The sequence below is a fragment of the Salvelinus fontinalis genome, chromosome 1 (assembly GCF_029448725.1).
Source record: "Salvelinus fontinalis isolate EN_2023a chromosome 1, ASM2944872v1, whole genome shotgun sequence".
Classification (NCBI taxonomy): Eukaryota; Metazoa; Chordata; class Actinopteri; order Salmoniformes; family Salmonidae; genus Salvelinus; species Salvelinus fontinalis.
In genome coordinates, this window is record NC_074665.1 from 94,314,642 (window position 1) to 94,338,423 (window position 23,782).

The window sequence follows — 23,782 nt, forward strand, 5'->3', positions numbered from 1 at the left end:
GTAAACGTGTCTGAATACTTTTCAGAATGCACCGGATTCACACTGCTACACCAGAGACACACAATCAATTCCACATCACAATCTGCAACTCAAGCAGAACAAAAAAGTTACCTGAAAATGTTGTGTCGTTTGTTACACAAATCAACAACTTAGTGATTACAGTACAAATTCAACTAGAGATTAATCTAGTGTAAGTCCACGTGGTACCTAACCTCTCGCACACTGGTCTAGAGACGGACGGAGAAAGGTTTCTCCATGCAGAGTGGCCAAGGCCCTATGGGTCCTGGTAGAAAGTAGTAGTCCCCAACATGAGGAATTTAGTCCTCTCCCAGAGCACCTTGTCCTGAACGGAGACTGTCCTCTCCCAGAGCACCTTGTCCTGAACGGAGACACTACGAAGAGGAACAGTTCACACCGCTGAGGGACTTTCATACTGTTTACAGACAGCCAGAGGAGAATGTAGCCTGGTTCCAGATCTGTTTGTGCCATCATGTGAACTCCTCGTCTTGCGTAACACATCTGGGCCCAAGCTAAGGAGTGTTGTCTGCATAGCCAGAGCCCAGTGAAGCAGGCAACGGTTGTTATTGCTGAGTTTGGTAGCTCGATTATCCAAACTGATACACCTCTACCCGGATCTCTAGACCAATGACGTATACAAACGTGTCTACGATCTCAACTAGTACAGAAATTAAAGAAAACTGACCCCCCCCAAGCAGTTGTCCTTCCCCCCCAAGCAGTTGTCCTTCCCCCCCAAGCAGTTGTCCTTCCCCCCCAAGCAGTTGTCCTTCCCCCCCAAGCAGTTGTCCTTCCCCCCCAAGCAGTTGTCCTTCCCCGGAAGGCAAATTAAAAGTTTCGAGGCTCTACGCTTGTTTTCATTTATTAAGAAACATTTAAATGCCAAAGAAACAAACGTTGCATTGAAGGACAAACACACCATTCAAATATAAACTCAAGCTCCTTCACAGGTTGTTGGTAAAAATGACGGAAAGGAGAGAGGATTTAAACTACAGGTTCACTCAGTGATACTATTCTCTACTAGGGCTGCAGAATGCCAGGAACCTTCGTTTTCTAGGAAAACCAGGGAATTTATTTACAGTTCCTGGAATATTGCAACCTTACTTACTGTCCCCACCCAGACCCTTACTGTCCCCACCCAGACCCTTACTGTCCCCACCCAGACCCTTACTGTCCCCACCCAGACCCTTACTGTCCCCACCCAGACCCTTACTGTCCCCACCCAGACCCTTACTGTCCCCACCCAGACCCTTACTGTCCCCACCCAGACAGCTGGTGGGGCACAACACACACACTATGGATGTAGATCAGCTCCATAGAGGCTCCACTGCAGCGTCTGTCTGCCCTCTGGTGGATCAGTATGTCGTCCCTGGTGGGTATTAGAGGGTCGTCCCTGGTGGGTATCAGAGGGTCGTCCCTGGTGGGTATCAGAGGGTCATCCCTGGTGGGTATCAGAGGGTCATCCCTGGTGGGTATTAGAGGGTCGTCCCTGGTGGGTATCAGAGGGTCGTCCCTGGTGGGTATCAGAGGGTCATCCCTGGTGGGTATCAGAGGGTCAGTATGTCGTCCCTGGTGGGTATCAGAGGGTCAGTATGTCGTCCCTGGTGGGTATCAGAGAGTCAGTATGTCGTCCCTGGTGGGTATCAGAGAGTCAGTATGTCGTCCCTGGTGGGTATCAGAGGGTCGTCCCTGGTGGGTATCAGAGAGTCAGTATGTCGTCCCTGGTGGGTATCAGAGGGTCAGTATGTCGTCCCTGGTGGGTATCAGAGGGTCAGTATGTCGTCCCTGGTGGGTATCAGAGAGTCAGTATGTCGTCCCTGGTGGGTATCAGAGTCAGTATGTCGTCCCTGGTGGGTATCAGAGGGTCAGTATGTCGTCCCTGGTGGGTATCAGAGAGTCAGTATGTCGTCCCTGGTGGGTATCAGAGGGTCAGTATGTCGTCCCTGGTGGGTATCAGAGGGTCATCCCTGGTGGGTATCAGAGAGTCAGTTTCTCGTCCCTGGTGGGTATCAGAGGGTCAGTATGTCGTCCCTGGTGGGTATCAGAGGGTCAGTATGTCGTCCCTGGTGGGTATCAGAGTCAGTATGTCATCCCTGGTGGGTATCAGAGAGTCAGTATGTCGTCCCTGGTGGGTATCAGAGGGTCAGTATGTCGTCCCTGGTGGGTATCAGAGAGTCAGTATGTCGTCCCTGGTGGGTATCAGAGAGTCGTCCCTGGTGGGTATCAGAGGGTCAGTATGTCGTCCCTGGTGGGTATCAGAGGGTCAGTATGTCGTCCCTGGTGGGTATCAGAGGGTCAGTATGTCGTCCCTGGTGGGTATCAGAGAGTCAGTATGTCATCCCTGGTGGGTATCAGAGGGTCGTCCCTGGTGGGTATCAGAGTCAGTATGTCGTCCCTGGTGGGTATCAGAGGGTCAGTATGTCGTCCCTGGTGGGTATCAGAGGGTCAGTATGTCGTCCCTGGTGGGTATCAGAGGGTCATCCCTGGTGGGTATCAGAGAGTCAGTATGTCGTCCCTGGTGGGTATCAGAGAGTCAGTATGTCGTCCCTGGTGGGTATCAGAGGGTCAGTATGTCGTCCCTGGTGGGTATCAGAGGGTCATCCCTGGTGGGTATCAGAGGGTCATCCCTGGTGGGTATCAGAGAGTCAGTATGTCGTCCCTGGTGGGTATCAGAGGGTCAGTATGTCGTCCCTGGTGGGTATCAGAGGGTCAGTATGTCGTCCCTGGTGGGTATCAGAGGGTCGTCCCTGGTGGGTATCAGAGAGTCAGTATGTCGTCCCTGGTGGGTATCAGAGGGTCAGTATGTCGTCCCTGGTGGGTATCAGAGAGTCAGTATGTCGTCCCTGGTGGGTATCAGAGGGTCAGTATGTCGTCCCTGGTGGGTATCAGAGAGTCAGTATGTCGTCCCTGGTGGGTATCAGAGGGTCAGTATGTCGTCCCTGGTGGGTATCAGAGAGTCAGTATGTCGTCCCTGGTGGGTATCAGAGGGTCAGTATGTCGTCCCTGGTGGGTATCAGAGGGTCAGTATGTCGTCCCTGGTGGGTATCAGAGGGTCATCCCTGGTGGGTATCAGAGGGTCGTCCCTGGTGGGTATCAGAGGGTCATCCCTGGTGGGTATCAGAGGGTCAGTATGTCGTCCCTGGTGGGTATCAGAGAGTCAGTATGTCGTCCCTGGTGGGTATCAGAGGGTCAGTATGTCGTCCCTGGTGGGTATCAGAGGGTCGTCCCTGGTGGGTATCAGAGGGTCATCCCTGGTGGGTATCAGAGTCAGTATGTCGTCCCTGGTGGGTATCAGAGGGTCAGTATGTCGTCCCTGGTGGGTATCAGAGGGTCAGTATGTCGTCCCTGGTGGGTATCAGAGAGTCAGTATGTCGTCCCTGGTGGGTATCAGAGGGTCAGTATGTCGTCCCTGGTGGGTATCAGAGTCAGTATGTCGTCCCTGGTGGGTATCAGAGAGTCAGTATGTCGTCCCTGGTGGGTATCAGAGGGTCAGTATGTCGTCCCTGGTGGGTATCAGAGGGTCAGTATGTCGTCCCTGGTGGGTATCAGAGAGTCATCCCTGGTGGGTATCAGAGGGTCATCCCTGGTGGGTATCAGAGGGTCATCCCTGGTGGGTATCAGAGGGTCATCCCTGGTGGGTATCAGAGGGTCATCCCTGGTGGGTATCAGAGGGTCAGTATGTCGTCCCTGGTGGGTATCAGAGGGTCATCCCTGGTGGGTATCAGAGAGTCAGTTTCTCGTCCCTGGTGGGTATCAGAGGGTCAGTATGTCGTCCCTGGTGGGTATCAGAGGGTCAGTATGTCGTCCCTGGTGGGTATCAGAGTCAGTATGTCGTCCCTGGTGGGTATCAGAGAGTCAGTATGTCGTCCCTGGTGGGTATCAGAGGGTCAGTATGTCGTCCCTGGTGGGTATCAGAGAGTCAGTATGTCGTCCCTGGTGGGTATCAGAGAGTCGTCCCTGGTGGGTATCAGAGGGTCGCCCTGGTGGGTATCAGAGAGTCGTCCCTGGTGGGTATCAGAGAGTCAGTATGTCGTCCCTGGTGGGTATCAGAGGGTCAGTATGTCGTCCCTGGTGGGTATCAGAGAGTCAGTATGTCATCCCTGGTGGGTATCAGAGGGTCATCCCTGGTGGGTATCAGAGAGTCAGTATGTCGTCCCTGGTGGGTATCAGAGGGTCATCCCTGGTGGGTATCAGAGAGTCAGTATGTCGTCCCTGGTGGGTATCAGAGGGTCAGTATGTCGTCCCTGGTGGGTATCAGAGGGTCATCCCTGGTGGGTATCAGAGGGTCAGTATGTCGTCCCTGGTGGGTATCAGAGAGTCAGTATGTCGTCCCTGGTGGGTATCAGAGGGTCAGTATGTCGTCCCTGGTGGGTATCAGAGAGTCAGTATGTCGTCCCTGGTGGGTATCAGAGAGTCAGTATGTCGTCCCTGGTGGGAATCAGAGGGTCAGTATGTCGTCCCTGGTGGGTATCAGAGAGTCATCCCTGGTGGGTATCAGAGGGTCAGTATGTCGTCCCTGGTGGGTATCAGAGGGTCATCCCTGGTGGGTATCAGAGGGTCAGTATGTCGTCCCTGGTGGGTATCGTACCAGTCAGGGCCTCCAGATATAGAGGCCTGTTATCAAAGCAGGGAGATCACTGTAGATAGTCACTCCCTTTTGACTTCATTTCAGACATTTTCAAAGGCACAATTTCTGCAAAGAGTTTGTTGTTGTGTGTGTGTGTGAATGAGATGTAGTACCCACTAGTAGAGACACTGAGGAGACAGACAGAACTGTGATCTTGAACAACTTGTCACTGTGACCATGTGTGGTTGCTATCTAGTGCCTGAGGCCACCAACCAATCAAACACTTTTATTGAGATTAGCCAGCTTCCAGTCTAGTCTGGACAGTCTCTCTGTAGAGAGGCCTCCTTTAGTTAGTTAGTACTGGGCTGGCTGGCGTCTCTCTGTAGACAGGCCTCCTTTAGTTAGTTAGTACTGGGCTGGCTGGCGTCTCTCTGTAGAGAGGCCTCCTTTAGTTAGTTAGTACTGGACTGGCTGGCGTCTCTGTCCAGCAGCGCCTGCAGTTCGTGCTGGATGTCCTCTGGGAGCTCCAGGGCAGGCAGGTCGTCCAGACAGATGTCCTGAGTGGGCATCTCCAGAGGGGGCAGGTTAGGTATGGAGATGTTCTTCCTGTCCTCTGACTGGGGCAGAACCCACAGCTCGGATTTCTCCAGTAAGTCCGTGTCCGCCGCGTCCCTCTTCAGCCGGCTGTTCTCCCCTCGCAGGCGCTGGTTGTCCAGGGTCAGTTTCTCGTTCTCTCCCAGCAGATGATCTATGTGGCGCCGCAGGCTGGCGATAGTGGTCTGCTGCTCCTCCAGACGTGTCTTGTCGTCCTTGTGGGCCTTGCTGCCGGGGCAGGGTGTCGGGGGAGGGGGGGAACCCTTGTTCTTCAGGAGGTACAGCCAGGTGTCGTACTCCCTCTCTGGGTGGCGGGGGTGCTCGTTGGTCACCAGGCCGGGGGGCTGGTCGGTGGAGGGGTGGCTCTGAAGGACCATGGGCTTGCCCTCCTGTCTGGTCCTCTTCCACTTCTCCTCAATAAGCCGCTGCTGCTTCACGTGGCTATCCCTCTGGAGCGCCATGGACAAACCAGCCTGGAGGAGACAGACAGGCCTCAGGCACGACATGACTCGACATGAACTCAACACCTCACTACGTCTACAACATGGTATGCTTTATTCAAATAACCAAAGACAGAACTAAATATTGGTCAATATTGATGGACATTTGGTCAATATTGACCAACAGCAGCCCAGTAGGACATGACTGAGGTCTGAGAATCTGACATTCCCTCCCTCCCTCCATCCCTCCCTCCCTCCCTCCCTCTCTCTCTCCCTCCATCCCTCCCTCTCTCCCTCCATCCATCCCTCCCTCTCTCTCCACCCACCCCTCCCTCCCTCCCTCCCTATTGAACCCAGTCTCACCTGTTCACACTCTGTTAACTTCATGGCTTCCCTCAGCAGCTCTGCAACACACACAAATGACATACTAGGCTGATATTAAACGTAATATAGTATGACTGCATTATAACAGCATACAGTCTTTCAGATCACCCAGCTAGCTTCTACTTGTAGCTTCTTTATTAGTGTTGCAAACAGAGCAGACAACACTTCAGAGCAGACAACACTCCAGGGACAACACTGATGTCCCTGGAGACTGAACTGGCACACAGAGAGGACACTGAACCCTAAACCCTCCACTAAACACTCCTGAACGTGACTCCACCGCGCCGCAGGAAATAGTTATTATTCTCCTGGTGACGACTGAGCAAACGGGTTTAATCACAGATCACAATCTGTTAAAGCTCTGACATCTGTAAAGGGAAGGTGAAGAAGTGGGTTGTGTGCCAGGTGTTTCAGTCTGACAGTAATTAATAGTCAAAATGTCACTCAATGTCCAAATACATCATGGAAAAAAGAACAAAAAACAGGAAATACAGAATGTGGCGATCTGTATGATGTATCATTATTCACAGAATGGTGAAAGAAAACAAGTTCAGTAGACTGATGACACACCTGCAGCTTTCCCATGGCAGGAAATAGCTTCTTCATATTTACCAGCTGCCAACAAACGGTCTGCCTTCCTGGACTGCTGATGGGCCTGAGAGGAGATGTGGTGGGAGATTAAGGATTTATGCTTTTGAGAGAGATCTCATATTAGCCTTATCGTCTTACCTACAAATGCACTAATCCTGCCCTGCCAGATAAGACGGTAAAGTACTTCTACACCCTAGAAGTGCTGGCAAGAGAGGCTATCAGAAGGGTCTCCTATCTGAGAAGTCCCAGCAGTCCTCGTTTCATGTCTGCACAATTGGAAAATAGGTGTACATATAATGTGTAAGAAAATGTTTACTTCCTGTCAGAACGAAACAAAATTGCGTTACCTTAATGTTGGTAAAGTGCTGTCATTTAAAGGATTGACTATTATATTCTTAGCTATGAGTCTAACTAGCTAATAAAAGTTAAAGCAGGGATAAAAGGGAGAAGTATCTTTGGCTTTTCTCGTCTGGTTCCTCTTTCACAATATGTTTACTTCTTTAGTTAGCTAGCTGCCTACTGCTTGTTACACATATATACCGTTAGCTAGCTAGATACATGATTTGACCTACTCCAGAATAAAGCTTTAACTAGGTGAGCTATCATGTATGGAGGAAGCTTATTTAGCTAGCTACCGTTACCTAGCTAGTTGACTAGCTACAATCTTAGCTCGCTACATTGACTATCGTTAGCCAGTTAGCTAAGTTAATATACAGCCAAAACCACAACATATCTGGCTAGATAACAAACCTTGGCACTTTGCATTGGACATGAGAACAATCTAGGAGGCCACAGAGATAAGTGGCATAAACACTGAGGTCAATCACCCCCTGGTTTTGTTTCGAGGATAACATCAAGGGCTAACGTTGGCGGGCTAGGGATGTTGTTAGCTAGCTAGCCTGTTAGCCTACTAGATATTGCAACATCAACAGAAACTTACGAGGTTAAGAGGACTGTCCACTACCTCCATATTCTTCAACAGTAAAAACTACATGAAACGTCTTGTAGTCCCTCGCAGTCGGTCATCGGTGCTACTGTTTTATTCCGAGACCAAATATTCTGGTTAAACCGGGCTGCTAAAATTAGAAAACGGTTAAAAATACAGGACAACTAGCTAGATAGCCAGCTAAACAAGGTCATGCCTAGATGGGATACAGCCTTTGTCAAATTGTCGTTAGAAGTATATTGACATTTTTTGCATTGTAGCTAAACCTACCTCTTTTCCTAGCCTTAACCTAATTATCCTAACCTGCGTCATTAATTATCCTAAACTGCGTAATAAATTATTCTAAACCTACTACGAAAAGTAAATTTTGACAAAAGCTGTATACTTTCTAGACTCAACTGCTAAACAAGGACACATAACGTGATGACGTTCCTATATTCTCGGCGTAATTTCCGTTTTTGACGGCGACAACACAGATAGAACAATGAGACAGATATTTCACCGGATGTATAAATATGAAGAATCCGTTTGGCTTTTCCACTCACTACCAAATATGGTGATGATAGGAAGCTTAGTGGCCGGCAGTGGGAGAATATTTGAGTGAGATGGATTTTGGAAGACATTCTGAAAATGTTCTCATCAATTAAACATTCCTGATCTCCATACAGTGTTCATTTTTCCAAAAGTATAAATCAGTAACAAACAGAGTGGACTGCGTTTTGTAGACTTTACCCAAAGTTTCAAGAAAGTTGTTTAGGAGTGCAAGGGCGAATTGAGTTATTGCACACGCGCACTTCACAGAATAGGCGTTCCCTAACTCAAATATGCAAATAAATGATAGAACGCGCCAACAGGATCTCACTAGCTCGTGCTTGGCTCTGCCCACCTCCTTGTTGGTTCCGCCCACTATGATTCATTTGCTCCCATTGGAAACGAAACGTCTCTGGTCTATCTTGGGTTAGTTCTGAAAATCTTTGGCTACAATGCAACATCTCACCACTAGAGGGAAATCTGTGATTTATCAACATGTTGCCTTGGTGTACTAAAGCAAAGATGGTCTATTATATTGACAAGATATTTGAGTGACCGCTCTAACAATGGAAATCCATGTCCTCGAAGATGGAAGGCAGGCGGTAGGAGACGAGATCAGGTGGGACCATTCTAGCCAATAAGAGGGCAGATATACGTGTGAACAACAGGCCATAGACATATATGGAGGGCTCATCTTTGTATCTGTGCCATTATTGAGTACCCCGTTATGACTCATAATACCCCCAAAAACCTATTGGTAACACCCGAAATTGGTTCCAATCGTTTTTCCACTCTTCATTTTTGCATTGGGGATTTTAGAACGACTTCATATAAGGTGTTTGGTGCAGACTCACCCCGGCGTGACGTTTTGATAAGGTCTGTGTTTGGTGTCGACTCACCCCGGCGTGACGTTTTGATAAGGTCTGTGTTTGGTGTCGACTCACCCCGGCGTGACGTTTTGATAAGGTCTGTGTTTGGTGTCGGCTCACCCCGGCGTGACGTTTTAATAACCGTGCAAATCTCTCTCTAACAAGGCAACTTAAAAATACATATTTGCCTGTAATTTCCCCCCCCGCCCCAAAAAATAAATGCTAATTACCTGCTAATGTGAAGAATACAGAACTATCAGTGGTGGGAAAAGTACCCACTTCTCATACTTGAGTAAAAGTAAAGATACCGTAATAGAAAATGACTCAAGTGAAAGTCACACAGTAAAATACTACTTGAGTAAAAGTATTTGGTTTGAAATACTTAAGTATCAAAGTAAATGTAATCAAATCCAATCAAATCCAATCAAATTTTATTTGTCACATACACATGGTTAGCAGGTGTTAATGCGAGTGTAGCGAAATGCTTGTGCACGAATTTCACAATTGTCCTGTCCTGCTAAGCATTCAAAATGTAACGATTACTTTGGATTGTCAGGGAAAATGTATTGAGTAAAAATTACAATATTTTCTTCAGTCATGTAGTGAAGTAAAAGTAAAAGTAGTCAAAAATATAAATAGTAAAGTAAAGATACCCCCAAAAAAACTACCTAAATAGTACTTTCAAGTATTTTTACTTCAGTACTTTACACCACTAGGGCTTGTGAAAATGAGCTAGATAACCACAGGCTGTAGTTATGTGTACAACACACATTATCTCCCTTGCAAGGACAACACACATTATCTCCCTTACAAGGACAACACACATTATCTCCCTTACAAGGACAACACACATTATCTCCCTTACAAGGACAACACACATTATCTCCCTTACAAGGACAACACACATTATCTCTCTTACAAGGACAACACACATTATCTCCCTTACAAGGACAACACACATTATCTCCCTTACAAGGACAACACACATTATCTCCCTTACAAGGACAACACACATTATCTCCCTTACAAGGACAACACACATTATCTCTCTTACAAGGACAACACACATTATCTCCCTTACAAGGACAACACACATTATCTCTCTTACAAGGACAACACACATTATCTCTCTTACAAGGACAACACACATTATCTCCCTTACAAGGACAACACACATTATCTCCCTTACAAGGACAACACACATTATCTCCCTTACAAGGACAACACACATTATCTCCCTTACAAGGACAACACACATTATCTCCCTTACAAGGACAACACACATTATCTCCCTTACAAGGACAACACACATTATCTCTCTTACAAGGACAACACACATTATCTCCCTTACAAGGACAACACACATTATCTCCCTTACAAGGACAACACACATTATTACAGTCTATGAAGTCTCTCTGAAGAGGACTGTTATATTCATACAGTCTATGAAGTCTGTCTGAAGGGGACTGGTACATTCATACAGTCTATGAAGTCTGTCTGAAGGGGACTGGTACATTCATACAGTCTATGAAGTCTGTCTGAAGGGGACTGGTACATTCATACAGTCTGTAATATCTCTGCTGACTGTGAGGCCTTGTTCTTCAGAGAGATGAATATTGCAGTGGTCTGAGCATTCTACAAGGGCCTCACTGTTCCTCCCTGTTGCAACACAATGGAGAGGAGAGAGAGGAGCGGTCCTAGTGGACCTCAGTGGGTGTCCTGCCCCCCTACGCTCCCTTACAACACAACGGGATTGAGACATAACTCATTCAAAAAGATGCAGTCCGTTCATGATGTACAGCGAGGTTTTGCGGTAGTCCTGTCATTGTTCTCTGTCTGTCCAGAGGTGCTGTAACTGGGCCGTATCTGGGCTGTATCTGGGCCGTAACTGGGCTGTAACTGGGCCGTATCTGGGCCCTAACTGGGCTGTAACTGGGCCGTATCTGGGCCGTATCTGGGCCGTATCTGGGCCGTAACTGGGCTGTAACTGGGCCGTATCTGGGCCGTAACTGGGCCGTATCTGGGCTGTAACTGGGCCGTATCTGGGCTGTAACTGGGCCGTATCTGGGCCCTAACTGGGCTGTAACTGGGCCGTATCTGGGCCCTAACTGGGCTGTATCTGGGCTGTAACTGGGCCGTATCTGGGCCGTAGCTGGGCCGTAACTGGGCTGTATCTGGGCCGTAACTGGGCCCTAACTGGGCCATATCTGGGCCGTAACTGGGCTGTATCTGGGCCGTAACTGGGCTGTATCTGGGCCGTATCTGGGTCCTAACTGGGCTGTAACTGGGCTGTATCTGGGCCGTATCTGGGCCCTAACTGGGCTGTATCTGGGCTGTAACTGGGCTGTATCTGGGCCCTAACTGGGCTGTATCTGGGCCGTAACTGGGCCGTATCTGAGCCGAAACTGGGCCATAACTGGCCCTTCCAGACCAAACACTTCTCTTTCCTCTCTCCTCATAACGGACATCAAACTCTCAGCTTGACATTTTTTGGGATGAGTCTTGTCCTGGAGGCAGAGTGATTTCTGCTAGATTGGCCAGCTGCAAAGTCCAAATTGGCTATATTGTAGATATTAAGGAAAACAAACATGTTAGATGTGAGGGTTGGGGGTTAGGGGTGAGGGGTTAAGGTTAGGGGTTATGGTTAGGGGTTAAGGTTAGGGATTAGGGTTAGGGGTTAGGGGTTAAGGTTAGGGGTGAGGGTTAGGGGTTAGGAGTTAGGGGTTAGGGGTTAGGGGTTAAGGTTAGGGGTTAAGGGTTAGAGTTAGGGGTGAGGGTTAGGGGTTAGGGGTGAGGGGTGAGGGTTAGGAGTTAGGGGTGAGGAGTGAGGGTTAGGGGTGAGGGTTAGGGGTTAGGGTTAGGCTTAGGGTTAGGGGTTAGGGTTAGGGGTTAGGCATTAGGGTTAGCGGTGTGGATAGGGTTAAAATCCGATTTTATGACTTTGTGGCTGTGCCAGCTAGTGACCACTCTGCAGAGCTGCCTCCAGAACAACATTCATGACGAAAAGCTCTAACCTGCATCCAACAGAGTTAGGGTTAGGGTTAGGGTTAGGGTTAGGGTTAGGGTTAGGGTTAGGGGTTAGGCATTAGGGTTAGCGGTGTGGATAGGGTTAAAATCCGATTTTATGACTTTGTGGCTGTGCCAGCTAGTGACCACTCTGCAGAGCTGCCTCCAGAACAACATTCATGACGAAAAGCTCTAACCTGCATCCAACAGAGGTCTCAACTGGTTGTCAACACAACAGCTGTGAAGAAACTGGAGGAGGGACATGAAAGTAACTAATGATATAGTGCACTTCTTTAGACCAGGGCTCTGTGCACTATCTAGGGAAAAGGGTTCCATTAGGTATACATACCACATCATCTGATTCCTCTGATGTGACTACAGTCTGTTCCTGCTGCTCTGATTCCTCTGATGTGACTACAGTCTGTTCCTGCTGCTCTGATTCCTCTGATGTGACTACAGTTTGTTCCTGCTGCTCTGATGTGACTACAGTTTGTTCCTGCTGCTCTGATGTGACTGCAGTCTGTTCCTGCTGCTCTGATGTGACTACAGTTTGTTCCTGCTGCTCTGATGTGACTACAGTCTGTTCCTGCTGCTCTGATGTGACTACAGTTTGTTCCTGCTGCTCTGATGTGACTACAGTCTGTTCCTGCTGCTCTGATGTGACTACAGTTTGTTCCTGCTGCTCTGATGTGACTACAGTTTGTTCCTGCTGCTCTGATGTGACTACAGTCTGTTCCTGCTGCTCTGATGTGACTACAGTCTGTTCCTGCTGCTCTGATGTGACTACAGTCTGTTCCTGCTGCTCTGATGTGACTACAGTCTGTTCCTGCTGCTCTGATGTGACTACAGTCTGTTCCTGCTGCTCTGATGTGACTACAGTCTGTTCCTGCTGCTCTGATGTGACTACAGTCTGTTCCTGCTGCTCTGATGTGACTACAGTCTGTTCCTGCTGCTCTGATGTGACTACAGTCTGTTCCTGCTGCTCTGATGTGACTACAGTCTGTTCCTGCTGCTCTGATGTGATGTAACTACAGTCTGTTCCTGCTGCTCTGATGTGACTACAGTCTGTTCCTGCTGCTCTGATGTGACTACAGTCTGTTCCTGCTGCTCTGATGTGACTACAGTCTGTTCCTGCTGCTCTGATGTGACTACAGTTTGTTCCTGCTGCTCTGATGTGACTACAGTCTGTTCCTGCTGCTCTGATGTGACTACAGTCTGTTCCTGCTGCTCTGATGTGACTACAGTCTGTTCCTGCTGCTCTGATGTGACTACAGTCTGTTCCTGCTGCTCTGATGTGACTACAGTCTGTTCCTGCTGCTCTGATGTGACTACAGTCTGTTCCTGCTGCTCTGATGTGACTACAGTCTGTTCCTGCTGCTCTGATGTGACTACAGTCTGTTCCTGCTGCTCTGATGTGACTACAGTCTGTTCCTGCTGCTCTGACGTGACTACAGTCTGTTCCTGCTGCTCTGATGTGACTACAGTCTGTTCCTGCTGCTCTGATGTGACTACAGTCTGTTCCTGCTGCTCTGATGTGACTACAGTCTGTTCCTGCTGCTCTGATGTGACTACAGTCTGTTCCTGCTGCTCTGATGTGACTACAGTCTGTTCCTGCTGCTCTGATGTGACTACAGTCTGTTCCTGCTGCTCTGATGTGACTACAGTCTGTTCCTGCTGCTCTGATGTGACTACAGTCTGTTCCTGCTGCTCTGATGTGACTACAGTCTGTTCCTGCTGCTCTGATGTGACTACAGTCTGTTCCTGCTGCTCTGATGTGACTACAGTCTGTTCCTGCTGCTCTGATGTGACTACAGTTTGTTCCTGCTGCTCTGATGTGACTACAGTCTGTTCCTGCTGCTCTGATGTGACTACAGTCTGTTCCTGCTGCTCTGATGTGACTACAGTCTGTTCCTGCTGCTCTGATGTGACTACAGTCTGTTCCTGCTGCTCTGATGTGACTACAGTCTGTTCCTGCTGCTCTGATGTGACTACAGTCTGTTCCTGCTGCTCTGATGTGACTACAGTCTGTTCCTGCTGCTCTGATGTGACTACAGTCTGTTCCTGCTGCTCTGATGTGACTACAGTCTGTTCCTGCTGCTCTGATGTGACTACAGTCTGTTCCTGCTGCTCTGATGTGACTACAGTCTGTTCCTGCTGCTCTGATGTGATGTAACTACAGTCTGTTCCTGCTGCTCTGATGTGACTACAGTCTGTTCCTGCTGCTCTGATGTGACTACAGTCTGTTCCTGCTGCTCTGATGTGACTACAGTCTGTTCCTGCTGCTCTGATGTGACTACAGTTTGTTCCTGCTGCTCTGATGTGACTACAGTCTGTTCCTGCTGCTCTGATGTGACTACAGTCTGTTCCTGCTGCTCTGATGTGACTACAGTCTGTTCCTGCTGCTCTGATGTGACTACAGTCTGTTCCTGCTGCTCTGATGTGACTACAGTCTGTTCCTGCTGCTCTGATGTGACTACAGTCTGTTCCTGCTGCTCTGATGTGACTACAGTCTGTTCCTGCTGCTCTGATGTGACTACAGTCTGTTCCTGCTGCTCTGATGTGACTACAGTCTGTTCCTGCTGCTCTGACGTGACTACAGTCTGTTCCTGCTGCTCTGACGTGACTACAGTCTGTTCCTGCTGCTCTGATGTGACTACAGTCTGTTCCTGCTGCTCTGATGTGACTACAGTCTGTTCCTGCTGCTCTGATGTGACTACAGTCTGTTCCTGCTGCTCTGATGTGACTACAGTCTGTTCCTGCTGCTCTGATGTGACTACAGTCTGTTCCTGCTGCTCTGATGTGACTACAGTCTGTTCCTGCTGCTCTGATGTGACTACAGTCTGTTCCTGCTGCTCTGATGTGACTACAGTCTGTTCCTGCTGCTCTGATGTGACTACAGTCTGTTCCTGCTGCTCTGATGTGACTACAGTCTGTTCCTGCTGCTCTGATGTGACTACAGTTTGTTCCTGCTGCTCTGATGTGACTACAGTCTGTTCCTGCTGCTCTGATGTGACTACAGTCTGTTCCTGCTGCTCTGATGTGACTACAGTCTGTTCCTGCTGCTCTGATGTGACTACAGTCTGTTCCTGCTGCTCTGATGTGACTACAGTCTGTTCCTGCTGCTCTGATGTGACTACAGTCTGTTCCTGCTGCTCTGATGTGACTACAGTCTGTTCCTGCTGCTCTGATGTGACTACAGTCTGTTCCTGCTGCTCTGATGTGACTACAGTCTGTTCCTGCTGCTCTGATGTGACTACAGTCTGTTCCTGCTGCTCTGATGTGACTACAGTCTGTTCCTGCTGCTCCTACAACCAAAGGTCCATATTATAGAAATACAACAGCTTGTATTTCTATGGTCCAGATGCTCTGTTGTATTTGGCAGCTAGTCAGGATGTGAAAAATACATCTCTGTTTAGGTCTTGGTTGTCTACTGTAGTGTGTGATGTCGTGGTGGATGAAATCCCACTCAGGCCATCGGTGTGAAGCTGTGTTTCTATCCCAAGCTGTCAGGTCTTCCTCTACGTCTTCCTCACACCTCCAGAATGTCAGTACTCTTTTATCCCAGCTGTCTGTCTGTCAGGAAGTGTCAGGAAGTCAGTCCCCAGCTGTCAGAACTGTGAGGATGGTGGAATACAGTGGAATGTGAGTGTAGGAGGAAGGCCTGTGTCTTTTACCTGCATGAAGGCTAAAAAGGGCTGAAAGGTTGTGATGAGCTAGCTTCTCTCCCAGGCTCTGTCCCTCTAGGAGGCCGTCAGGATCTACTGCCCACTCTCCTCCAGGCCCTCTCTGCCCCTCTTCAACACCACTCATTGTTCCCTCTCTTCTTCTCCATTCTGCAGGCTGCAGCATTTCCCGTCCTAGCAGAACAGAGGAGGTTCCTGTGTGTGTGTGTATGGGGAAGCCCACACAGCCTCCCCCACACAGCCAGCCCTTTAAAGGCAGAAAGAGACTGGAGGGGGCTCTGGGCACCCCCCCCCCCTGGGGGACTAATGTCCTTAACAAGTACTGCTTTCTTCCAACTACACATGTTAAGCAATCAGACTGCTCCTTCCATCCAGTGCTGTCCGGTGTCCCATCCACTCACAGTTGACACAGCTTTCGCCTGGTGTCCCATCCACTCACAGTTTACACAGCTTTCCCCTGGTGTCCCATCCACTCACCGTTGACACAGCTTTCCCCCTGGTGTCCCATCCACTCACAGTTGACACATCTTTCCCCTGGTGTCCCATCCACTCACAGTTGACACATCTTTCCCCTGGTGTCCCATCCACTCACAGTTGACACATCTTTCCCCTGGTGTCCCATCCACTCACAGTTGACACAGCTTTCCCCTGGTGTCCCATCCACTCACAGTTTACACAGCTTTCCCCCTGGTGTCCCATCCACTCACAGTTTACACAGCTTTCCCCCGGTGTCCCATCCACTCACAGTTTACACAGCTTTCCCCCTGGTGTCCCATCCACTCACAGTTGACACAGCTTTCCCCCTGGTGTCCCATCCACTCACAGTTTACACAGCTTTCCCCTGGTGTCCCATCCACTCACAGTTGACACATCTTTCCCCTGGTGTCCCATCCACTCACAGTTTACACAGCTTTCCCCTGGTGTCCCATCCACTCACAGTTAACACAGCTTTCCCCCTGGTGTCCCATCCACTCACAGTTTACACAGCTTTCGCCTGGTGTCCCATCCACTCACAGTTTACACAGCTTTCCCCTGGTGTCCCATCCACTCACAGTCTACACAGCTTTCCCCTGGTGTCCCATCCACTCACCGTTTACACAGCTTTCCCCCTGGTGTCCCATCCACTCACAGTTTACACATCTTTCCCCTGGTGTCCCATCCACTCACAGTTGACACAGCTTTCGCCTGGTGTCCCATCCACTCACAGTTGACACAGCTTTCGCCTGGTGTCCCATCCACTCACAGTTTACACAGCTTTCGCCTGGTGTCCCATCCACTCACAGTCTACACAGCTTTCCCCTGGTGTCCCATCCACTCACAGTTTACACAGCTTTCCCCCGGTGTCCCATCCACTCACAGTTTACACAGCTTTCCCCTGGTGTCCCATCCACTCACAGTTAACACAGCTTTCCCCTGGTGTCCCATCCACTCACAGTTTACACAGCTTTCCCCTGGTGTCCCATCCACTCACAGTTTACACAGCTTTCCCCTGGTGTCCCATCCACTCACAGTCTACACAGCTTTCCCCTGGTGTCCCATCCACTCACAGTTAACACAGCTTTCCCCTGGTGTCCCATCCACTCACAGTTAACACAGCTTTCCCCTGGTGTCCCATCCACTCACAGTTTACACAGCTTTCCCCTGGTGTCCCATCCACTCACAGTTTACACAGCTTTCCCCTGGTGTCCCATCCACTCACAGTCTACACAGCTTTCCCCTGGTGTCCCATCCACTCACAGTTAACACAGCTTTCCCCTGGTGTCCCATCCACTCACAGTTTACACATCTTTCCCCTGGTGTCCCATCCACTCACAGTTAACACAGCTTTCCCCTGGTGTCCCATCCACTCACAGTTAACACAGCTTTCCCCTGGTGTCCCATCCACTCACAGTTAACACAGCTTTCCCCTGGTGTCCCATCCACTCACAGTTTACACAGCTTTCCCCTGGTGTCCCATCCACTCACAGTTTACACAGCTTTCCCCTGGTGTCCCATCCACTCACAGTCTACACAGCTTTCCCCTGGTGTCCCATCCACTCACAGTTAACACAGCTTTCCCCTGGTGTCCCATCCACTCACAGTTAACACAGCTTTCCCCTGGTGTCCCATCCACTCACAGTTGACACAGCTTTCCCCCTGGCCTGGACTCATTCATGTTGTATATACTCTGGTATGAAGTCCTGATCAGTACACAGCTTTCCCCCTGGACTCATTCATGTTGTATATACTCTGGCATGTAGTCCTGATCAGTTCACAGCTTTCCCCCTGGCCTGGACTCATTCATGTTGTATATACTCTGGTATGAAGTCCTGATCAGTACACAGCTTTCCCCCTGGACTCATTCATGTTGTATATACTCTGGTATGAAGTCCTGATCAGTACACAGCTTTCCCCCTGGACTCATTCATGTTGTATATACTCTGGCATGTAGTCCTGATCAGTTCACAGCTTTCCCCCTGGCCTGGACTCATTCATGTTGTATATACTCTGGTATGAAGTCCTGATCAGTACACAGCTTTCCCCCTGGACTCATTCATGTTGTATATACTCTGGTATGTAGTCCTGATCAGTTGCATTACAAGACAAATAGTGTGGCTTATCGTTGTTCTGTATTCAGGATCCCGTGACAGTCAGCCTTCATGTTTTCCAGAAGAAGTCAGTCATTTTACTACAGTAAAAACATTTAGTACTATTATGTAATGGAGAAGTTCTTCATCATGGATTATCCTCATATGATCTTCTGAATTACTACTGTTGAGGTATGACATCACCACACAACCCCTAAGGACAGATGTCAAGGTGGAGCAGCATCTCCACACCAAACCCCTAAGGACCGATGTCAAGGTGGAGCAGCATCTCCACACCAAACCCCTAAGGACAGATGTCAAGGTGGAGCAGCATCTCCACACCAAACCCCTAAGGACAGATGTCAAGGTGGAGCAGCATCTCCACACCAAACCCCTAAGGACCGATGTCATGGTGGAGCAGCATCTCCACACCAAACCCCTAAGGACAGATGTCATAGTGGAGCAGCATCTCCACACCAAACCCCTAAGGACAGATGTCAAGGTGGAGCAGCATCTCCACTCCAAACCCCTAAGGACAGATGTCAAGGTGGAGCAGCATCTCCACACCAAACCCCTAAGGACCGATGTCATAGTGGAGCAGCATCTCCACTCCAAACCCCTAAGGACCGATGTCAAGGTGGAGCAGCATCTCCACACCAAACCCCTAAGGACTGATGTCAAGGTGGAGCAGCATCTCCACACCAAACCCCTAAGGACCGATGTCAAGGTGGAGCAGCATCTCCACACCAAACCCCTAAGGACCGATGTCAAGGTGGAGCAGCATCTCCACACCAAACCCCTAAGGACTGATGTCAAGGTGGAGCAGCATCTCCACACCAAACCTCTAAGGACTGATGTCAAGGTGGAGCAGCATCTCCACACCAAACCCCTGAGGACCGATGTCATAGTGGAGCAGCATCTCCACACCAAACCCCTAAGGACTGATGTCAAGGTGGAGCAGCATCTCCACACCAAACCCCTAAGGGCCGATGTCAAGGTGGAGCAGCATCTCCACACCAAACCCCTAAGGACCAATGTCATAGTGGAGCAGCATCTCCACACCAAACCCCAGATGTCAAGGTGGAGCAGCATCTCCACACCAAACCCCTAAGGACAGATGTCATGGTGGAGCAGCATCTCCACACCAAACCCCTAAGGACCGATATCAAGGTGGAGCAGCATCTCCACACCAAACCCCTAAGGACAGATGTCAAGGTGGAGCAGCATCTCCACATCAAACCCCTAAGGACCGATGTCAAGGTGGAGCAGCATCTCCACACCAAACCCCTAAGGACAGATGTCAAGGTGGAGCAGCATCTCCACATCAAACCCCTAAGGGCCGATGTCAAGGTGGAGCAGCTTCTCCACACCAAACCCCTAAGGACAGATGTCATGGTGGAGCAGCATCTCCACACCAAACCCCTAAGGACCGATATCAAGGTGGAGCAGCATCTCCACACCAAACCCCTAAGGACAGATGTCAAGGTGGAGCAGCATCTCCACATCAAACCCCTAAGGACCGATGTCAAGGTGGAGCAGCATCTCCACACCAAACCCCTAAGGACCGATGTCAAGGTGGAGCAGCATCTCCACACCAAACCCCTAAGGACTGATGTCAAGGTGGAGCAGCATCTCCACACCAAACCCCTAAGGACCGATGTCATAGTGGAGCAGCATCTCCACACCAAACCCCTAAGGACCGATGTCAAGGTGGAGCAGCATGTCCTCACCAAACCCCTAAGGACCGATGTCAAGGTGGAGCAGCATCTCCACACCAAACCCCTAAGGACTGATGTCAAGGTGGAGCAGCATCTCCACACCAAACCCCTAAGGACAGATGTCAAGGTGGAGCAGCATCTCCACACCAAACCCCTAAGGACTGATGTCATGGTGGAGCAGCATCTCCACACCAAACCCCTAAGGGCCGATGTCAAGGTGGAGCAGCTTCTCCACACCAAACCCCTAAGGACAGATGTCATGGTGGAGCAGCATCTCCACACCAAACCCCTAAGGACCGATATCAAGGTGGAGCAGCATCTCCACACCAAACCCCTAAGGACAGATGTCAAGGTGGAGCAGCATCTCCACATCAAACCCCTAAGGACCGATGTCAAGGTGGAGCAGCACCTCCACACCAAACCCCTAAGGACCGATGTCAAGGTGGAGCAGCATCTCCACACCAAACCCCTAAGGACTGATGTCAAGGTGGAGCAGCATCTCCACACCAAACCCCTAAGGACCGATGTCATAGTGGAGCAGCATCTCCACACCAAACCCCTAAGGACCGATGTCAAGGTGGAGCAGCATCTCCTCACCAAACCCCTAAGGACCGATGTCAAGGTGGAGCAGCATCTCCACACCAAACCCCTAAGGACTGATGTCAAGGTGGAGCAGCATCTCCACACCAAACCCCTAAGGACAGATGTCAAGGTGGAGCAGCATCTCCACACCAAACCCCTAAGGACTGATGTCATGGTGGAGCAGCATCTCCACACCAAACCCCTAAGGACTGATGTCATGGTGGAGCAGCATCTCCCCACCAAACCCTTAAGGACCGATGTCAAGGTGGAGCAGTATCTCCACACCAAACTCCTAAGGACTGATGTCATGGTGGAGCAGCATCTCCACACCAAACCCCTAAGGACCGATGTCAAGGTGGAGCAGTATCTCCACACCAAACCCCTAAGGACCGATGTCAAGGTGGAGCAGCATCTCCACACCAAACCCCTAAGGACCGATGTCAAGGTGGAGCAGCATCTCCACACCAAACCCCTAAGGACTGATGTCATGGTGGAGCAGCATCTCCACACCAAACCCCTAAGGACCGATGTCAAGGTGGAGCAGCATCTCCACACCAAACCCCTAAGGACAGATGTCAAGGTGGAGCAGCATCTCCACACCAAACCCCTAAGGACAGATGTCAAGGTGGAGCAGCATCTCCACACCAAACCCCTAAGGACAGATGTCAAGGTGGAGCAGCATCTCCACACCAAACCCCTAAGGACAGATGTCAAGGTGGAGCAGCATCTCCACACCAAACCCCTAAGGACCGATGTCAAGGTGGAGCAGCATCTCCACACCAAACCCCTAAGGACAGATGTCAAGGTGGAGCAGCATCTCCACACCAAACCCCTAAGGACAGATGTCAAGGTGGAGCAGCATCTCCACACCAAACCCCTAAGGACCGATGTCAAGGTGGAGCAGCATCTCCACACCAAACCCCTAAGGACAGATGTCAAGGTGGAGCAGCATCTCCACACCAAACCCCTAAGGGCCGATGTCAAGGTGGAGCAGCTTCTCCACACCAAACCCCTAAGGACAGATGTCATGGTGGAGCAGCATCTCCACACCAAACCCCTAAGGACCGATATCAAGGTGGAGCAGCATCTCCACACCAAACCCCTAAGGACAGATGTCAAGGTGGAGCAGCATCTCCACATCAAACCCCTAAGGACCGATGTCAAGGTGGAGCAGCACCTCCACACCAAACCCCTAAGGACCGATGTCAAGGTGGAGCAGCATCTCCACACCAAACCCCTAAGGACTGATGTCAAGGTGGAGCAGCATCTCCACACCAAACCCCTAAGGACCGATGTCATAGTGGAGCAGCATCTCCACACCAAACCCCTAAGGACCGATGTCAAGGTGGAGCAGCATCTCCTCACCAAACCCCTAAGGACCGATGTCAAGGTGGAGCAGCATCTCCACACCAAACCCCTAAGGACTGATGTCAAGGTGGAGCAGCATCTCCACACCAAACCCCTAAGGACAGATGTCAAGGTGGAGCAGCATCTCCACACCAAACCCCTAAGGACTGATGTCATGGTGGAGCAGCATCTCCACACCAAACCCCTAAGGACTGATGTCATGGTGGAGCAGCATCTCCCCACCAAACCCTTAAGGACCGATGTCAAGGTGGAGCAGTATCTCCACACCAAACTCCTAAGGACTGATGTCATGGTGGAGCAGCATCTCCACACCAAACCCCTAAGGACCGATGTCAAGGTGGAGCAGTATCTCCACACCAAACCCCTAAGGACCGATGTCAAGGTGGAGCAGCATCTCCACACCAAACCCCTAAGGACCGATGTCAAGGTGGAGCAGCATCTCCACACCAAACCCCTAAGGACTGATGTCATGGTGGAGCAGCATCTCCACACCAAACCCCTAAGGACCGATGTCAAGGTGGAGCAGCATCTCCACACCAAACCCCTAAGGACAGATGTCAAGGTGGAGCAGCATCTCCACACCAAACCCCTAAGGACAGATGTCAAGGTGGAGCAGCATCTCCACACCAAACCCCTAAGGACAGATGTCAAGGTGGAGCAGCATCTCCACACCAAACCCCTAAGGACAGATGTCAAGGTGGAGCAGCATCTCCACACCAAACCCCTAAGGACCGATGTCAAGGTGGAGCAGCATCTCCACACCAAACCCCTAAGGACAGATGTCAAGGTGGAGCAGCATCTCCACACCAAACCCCTAAGGACAGATGTCAAGGTGGAGCAGCATCTCCACACCAAACCCCTAAGGACCGATGTCAAGGTGGAGCAGCATCTCCACACCAAACCCCTAAGGACAGATGTCAAGGTGGAGCAGCATCTCCACACCAAACCCCTAAGGACAGATGTCAAGGTGGAGCAGCATCTCCACACCAAACCCCTAAGGACAGATGTCAAGGTGGAGCAGCATCTCCACACCAAACCCCTAAGGACCGATGTCAAGGTGGAGCAGCATCTCCACACCAAACCCCTAAGGACTGATGTCAAGGTGGAGCAGCATCTCCACACCAAACCCCTAAGGACAGATGTCAAGGTGGAGCAGCATCTCCACACCAAACCCCTAAGGACAGATGTCAAGGTGGAGCAGCATCTCCACACCAAACCCCTAAGGACTGATGTCAAGGTGGAGCAGCATCACTAGTTCTTTGTGACAGACAGATGTTGGTGGACAGATATTAATGATCGATGTGAACTCACGGGTCAAAAGTTACTCAACCTGAAACAACAGTTTGAAACAGAGAGACCCTCCACAAACACTCAATGTGAAAAATATCTCTTCACAACAAGAGTATTGTTTGTCCAGGGTGAAGTTGGGGGGCGAGTTGACTTGACACAAGCCTCCACCACATCGGTCCCTCATCCTTAATGTCACGTGGCTTTCCTTCTCTACCGATGAGGAAAAAGTTGATCTTCAGATTAAACTAGAATTGATCAAACAATCAAATTCATAGACGGGTCTTTTTAAAAAAAAAAATCATTGAATGAACTAAAGCTAATGCTATAAACATTAAATCTCAGATGATACCGTCTAAATGGCCTCTGTCGATACGGTGCCAGCTGAGAGAGCTGTTGGTATTGCTGCCATTACTCTACCCAGAGGTAATGAGGACGGATGTAAAGAAATATGAATAATTAGATATTGTTCTGGATCTTTCCTCGGTCTTTTTAATAAACAGAGAGCAGGGTCACGTGTCTAGCTAGACGTTCTGTGGCGGATGGAGTTTCATCTGTATCAGTTATAACTCTGGGTGGTTCATATCTAGAAGTCACTGTCTGGTTATAACTCTGGGTGGTTCATATCTAGAAG

The 23,782-nt window shown here is 49.8% G+C and overlaps 1 protein-coding gene across 2 annotated transcripts; it reads right to left on the bottom strand.

Moving 5' to 3' along the window:
- Window positions 1–861: 861 nt before the first annotated feature.
- Window positions 862–7,979, bottom strand: nrbf2b (nuclear receptor binding factor 2b). Of its 2 annotated transcripts, none has more exons than XM_055936604.1 (4): window positions 7,532–7,979; window positions 6,571–6,655; window positions 5,980–6,020; window positions 862–5,649 (listed from the first exon to the last, which is right to left on the bottom strand). In XM_055936604.1, exons 1-4 carry the CDS (start codon window positions 7,559–7,561, stop codon window positions 5,035–5,037), a joined length of 771 nt encoding a protein of 256 aa, XP_055792579.1. In that variant the 5' UTR covers window positions 7,562–7,979; the 3' UTR covers window positions 862–5,034. The 2 variants fall into 2 exon arrangements, with proteins under 2 accessions (XP_055792579.1, XP_055792587.1); XM_055936612.1 differs by lacking the exon at window positions 7,532–7,979 and adding an exon at window positions 7,342–7,500.
- Window positions 7,980–23,782: the final 15,803 nt, after the last annotated feature.

Bases quoted from the DNA above. Each gene is read 5' to 3' on its own strand.
- nrbf2b (XM_055936604.1), bottom strand. From the start codon at position 7,561: ATGGAGGTAGTGGACAGTCCTCTTAACCTC. The intron at 6,021-6,570 runs GTGTGTCATCAG...TGTGTGTTGCAG, and splicing joins CTGCCATGGGAAAGCTGCAG to AGCTGCTGAGGGAAGCCATG. The intron at 5,650-5,979 runs GTGAGACTGGGT...TGTCTCCTCCAG, and splicing joins AGTTAACAGAGTGTGAACAG to GCTGGTTTGTCCATGGCGCT.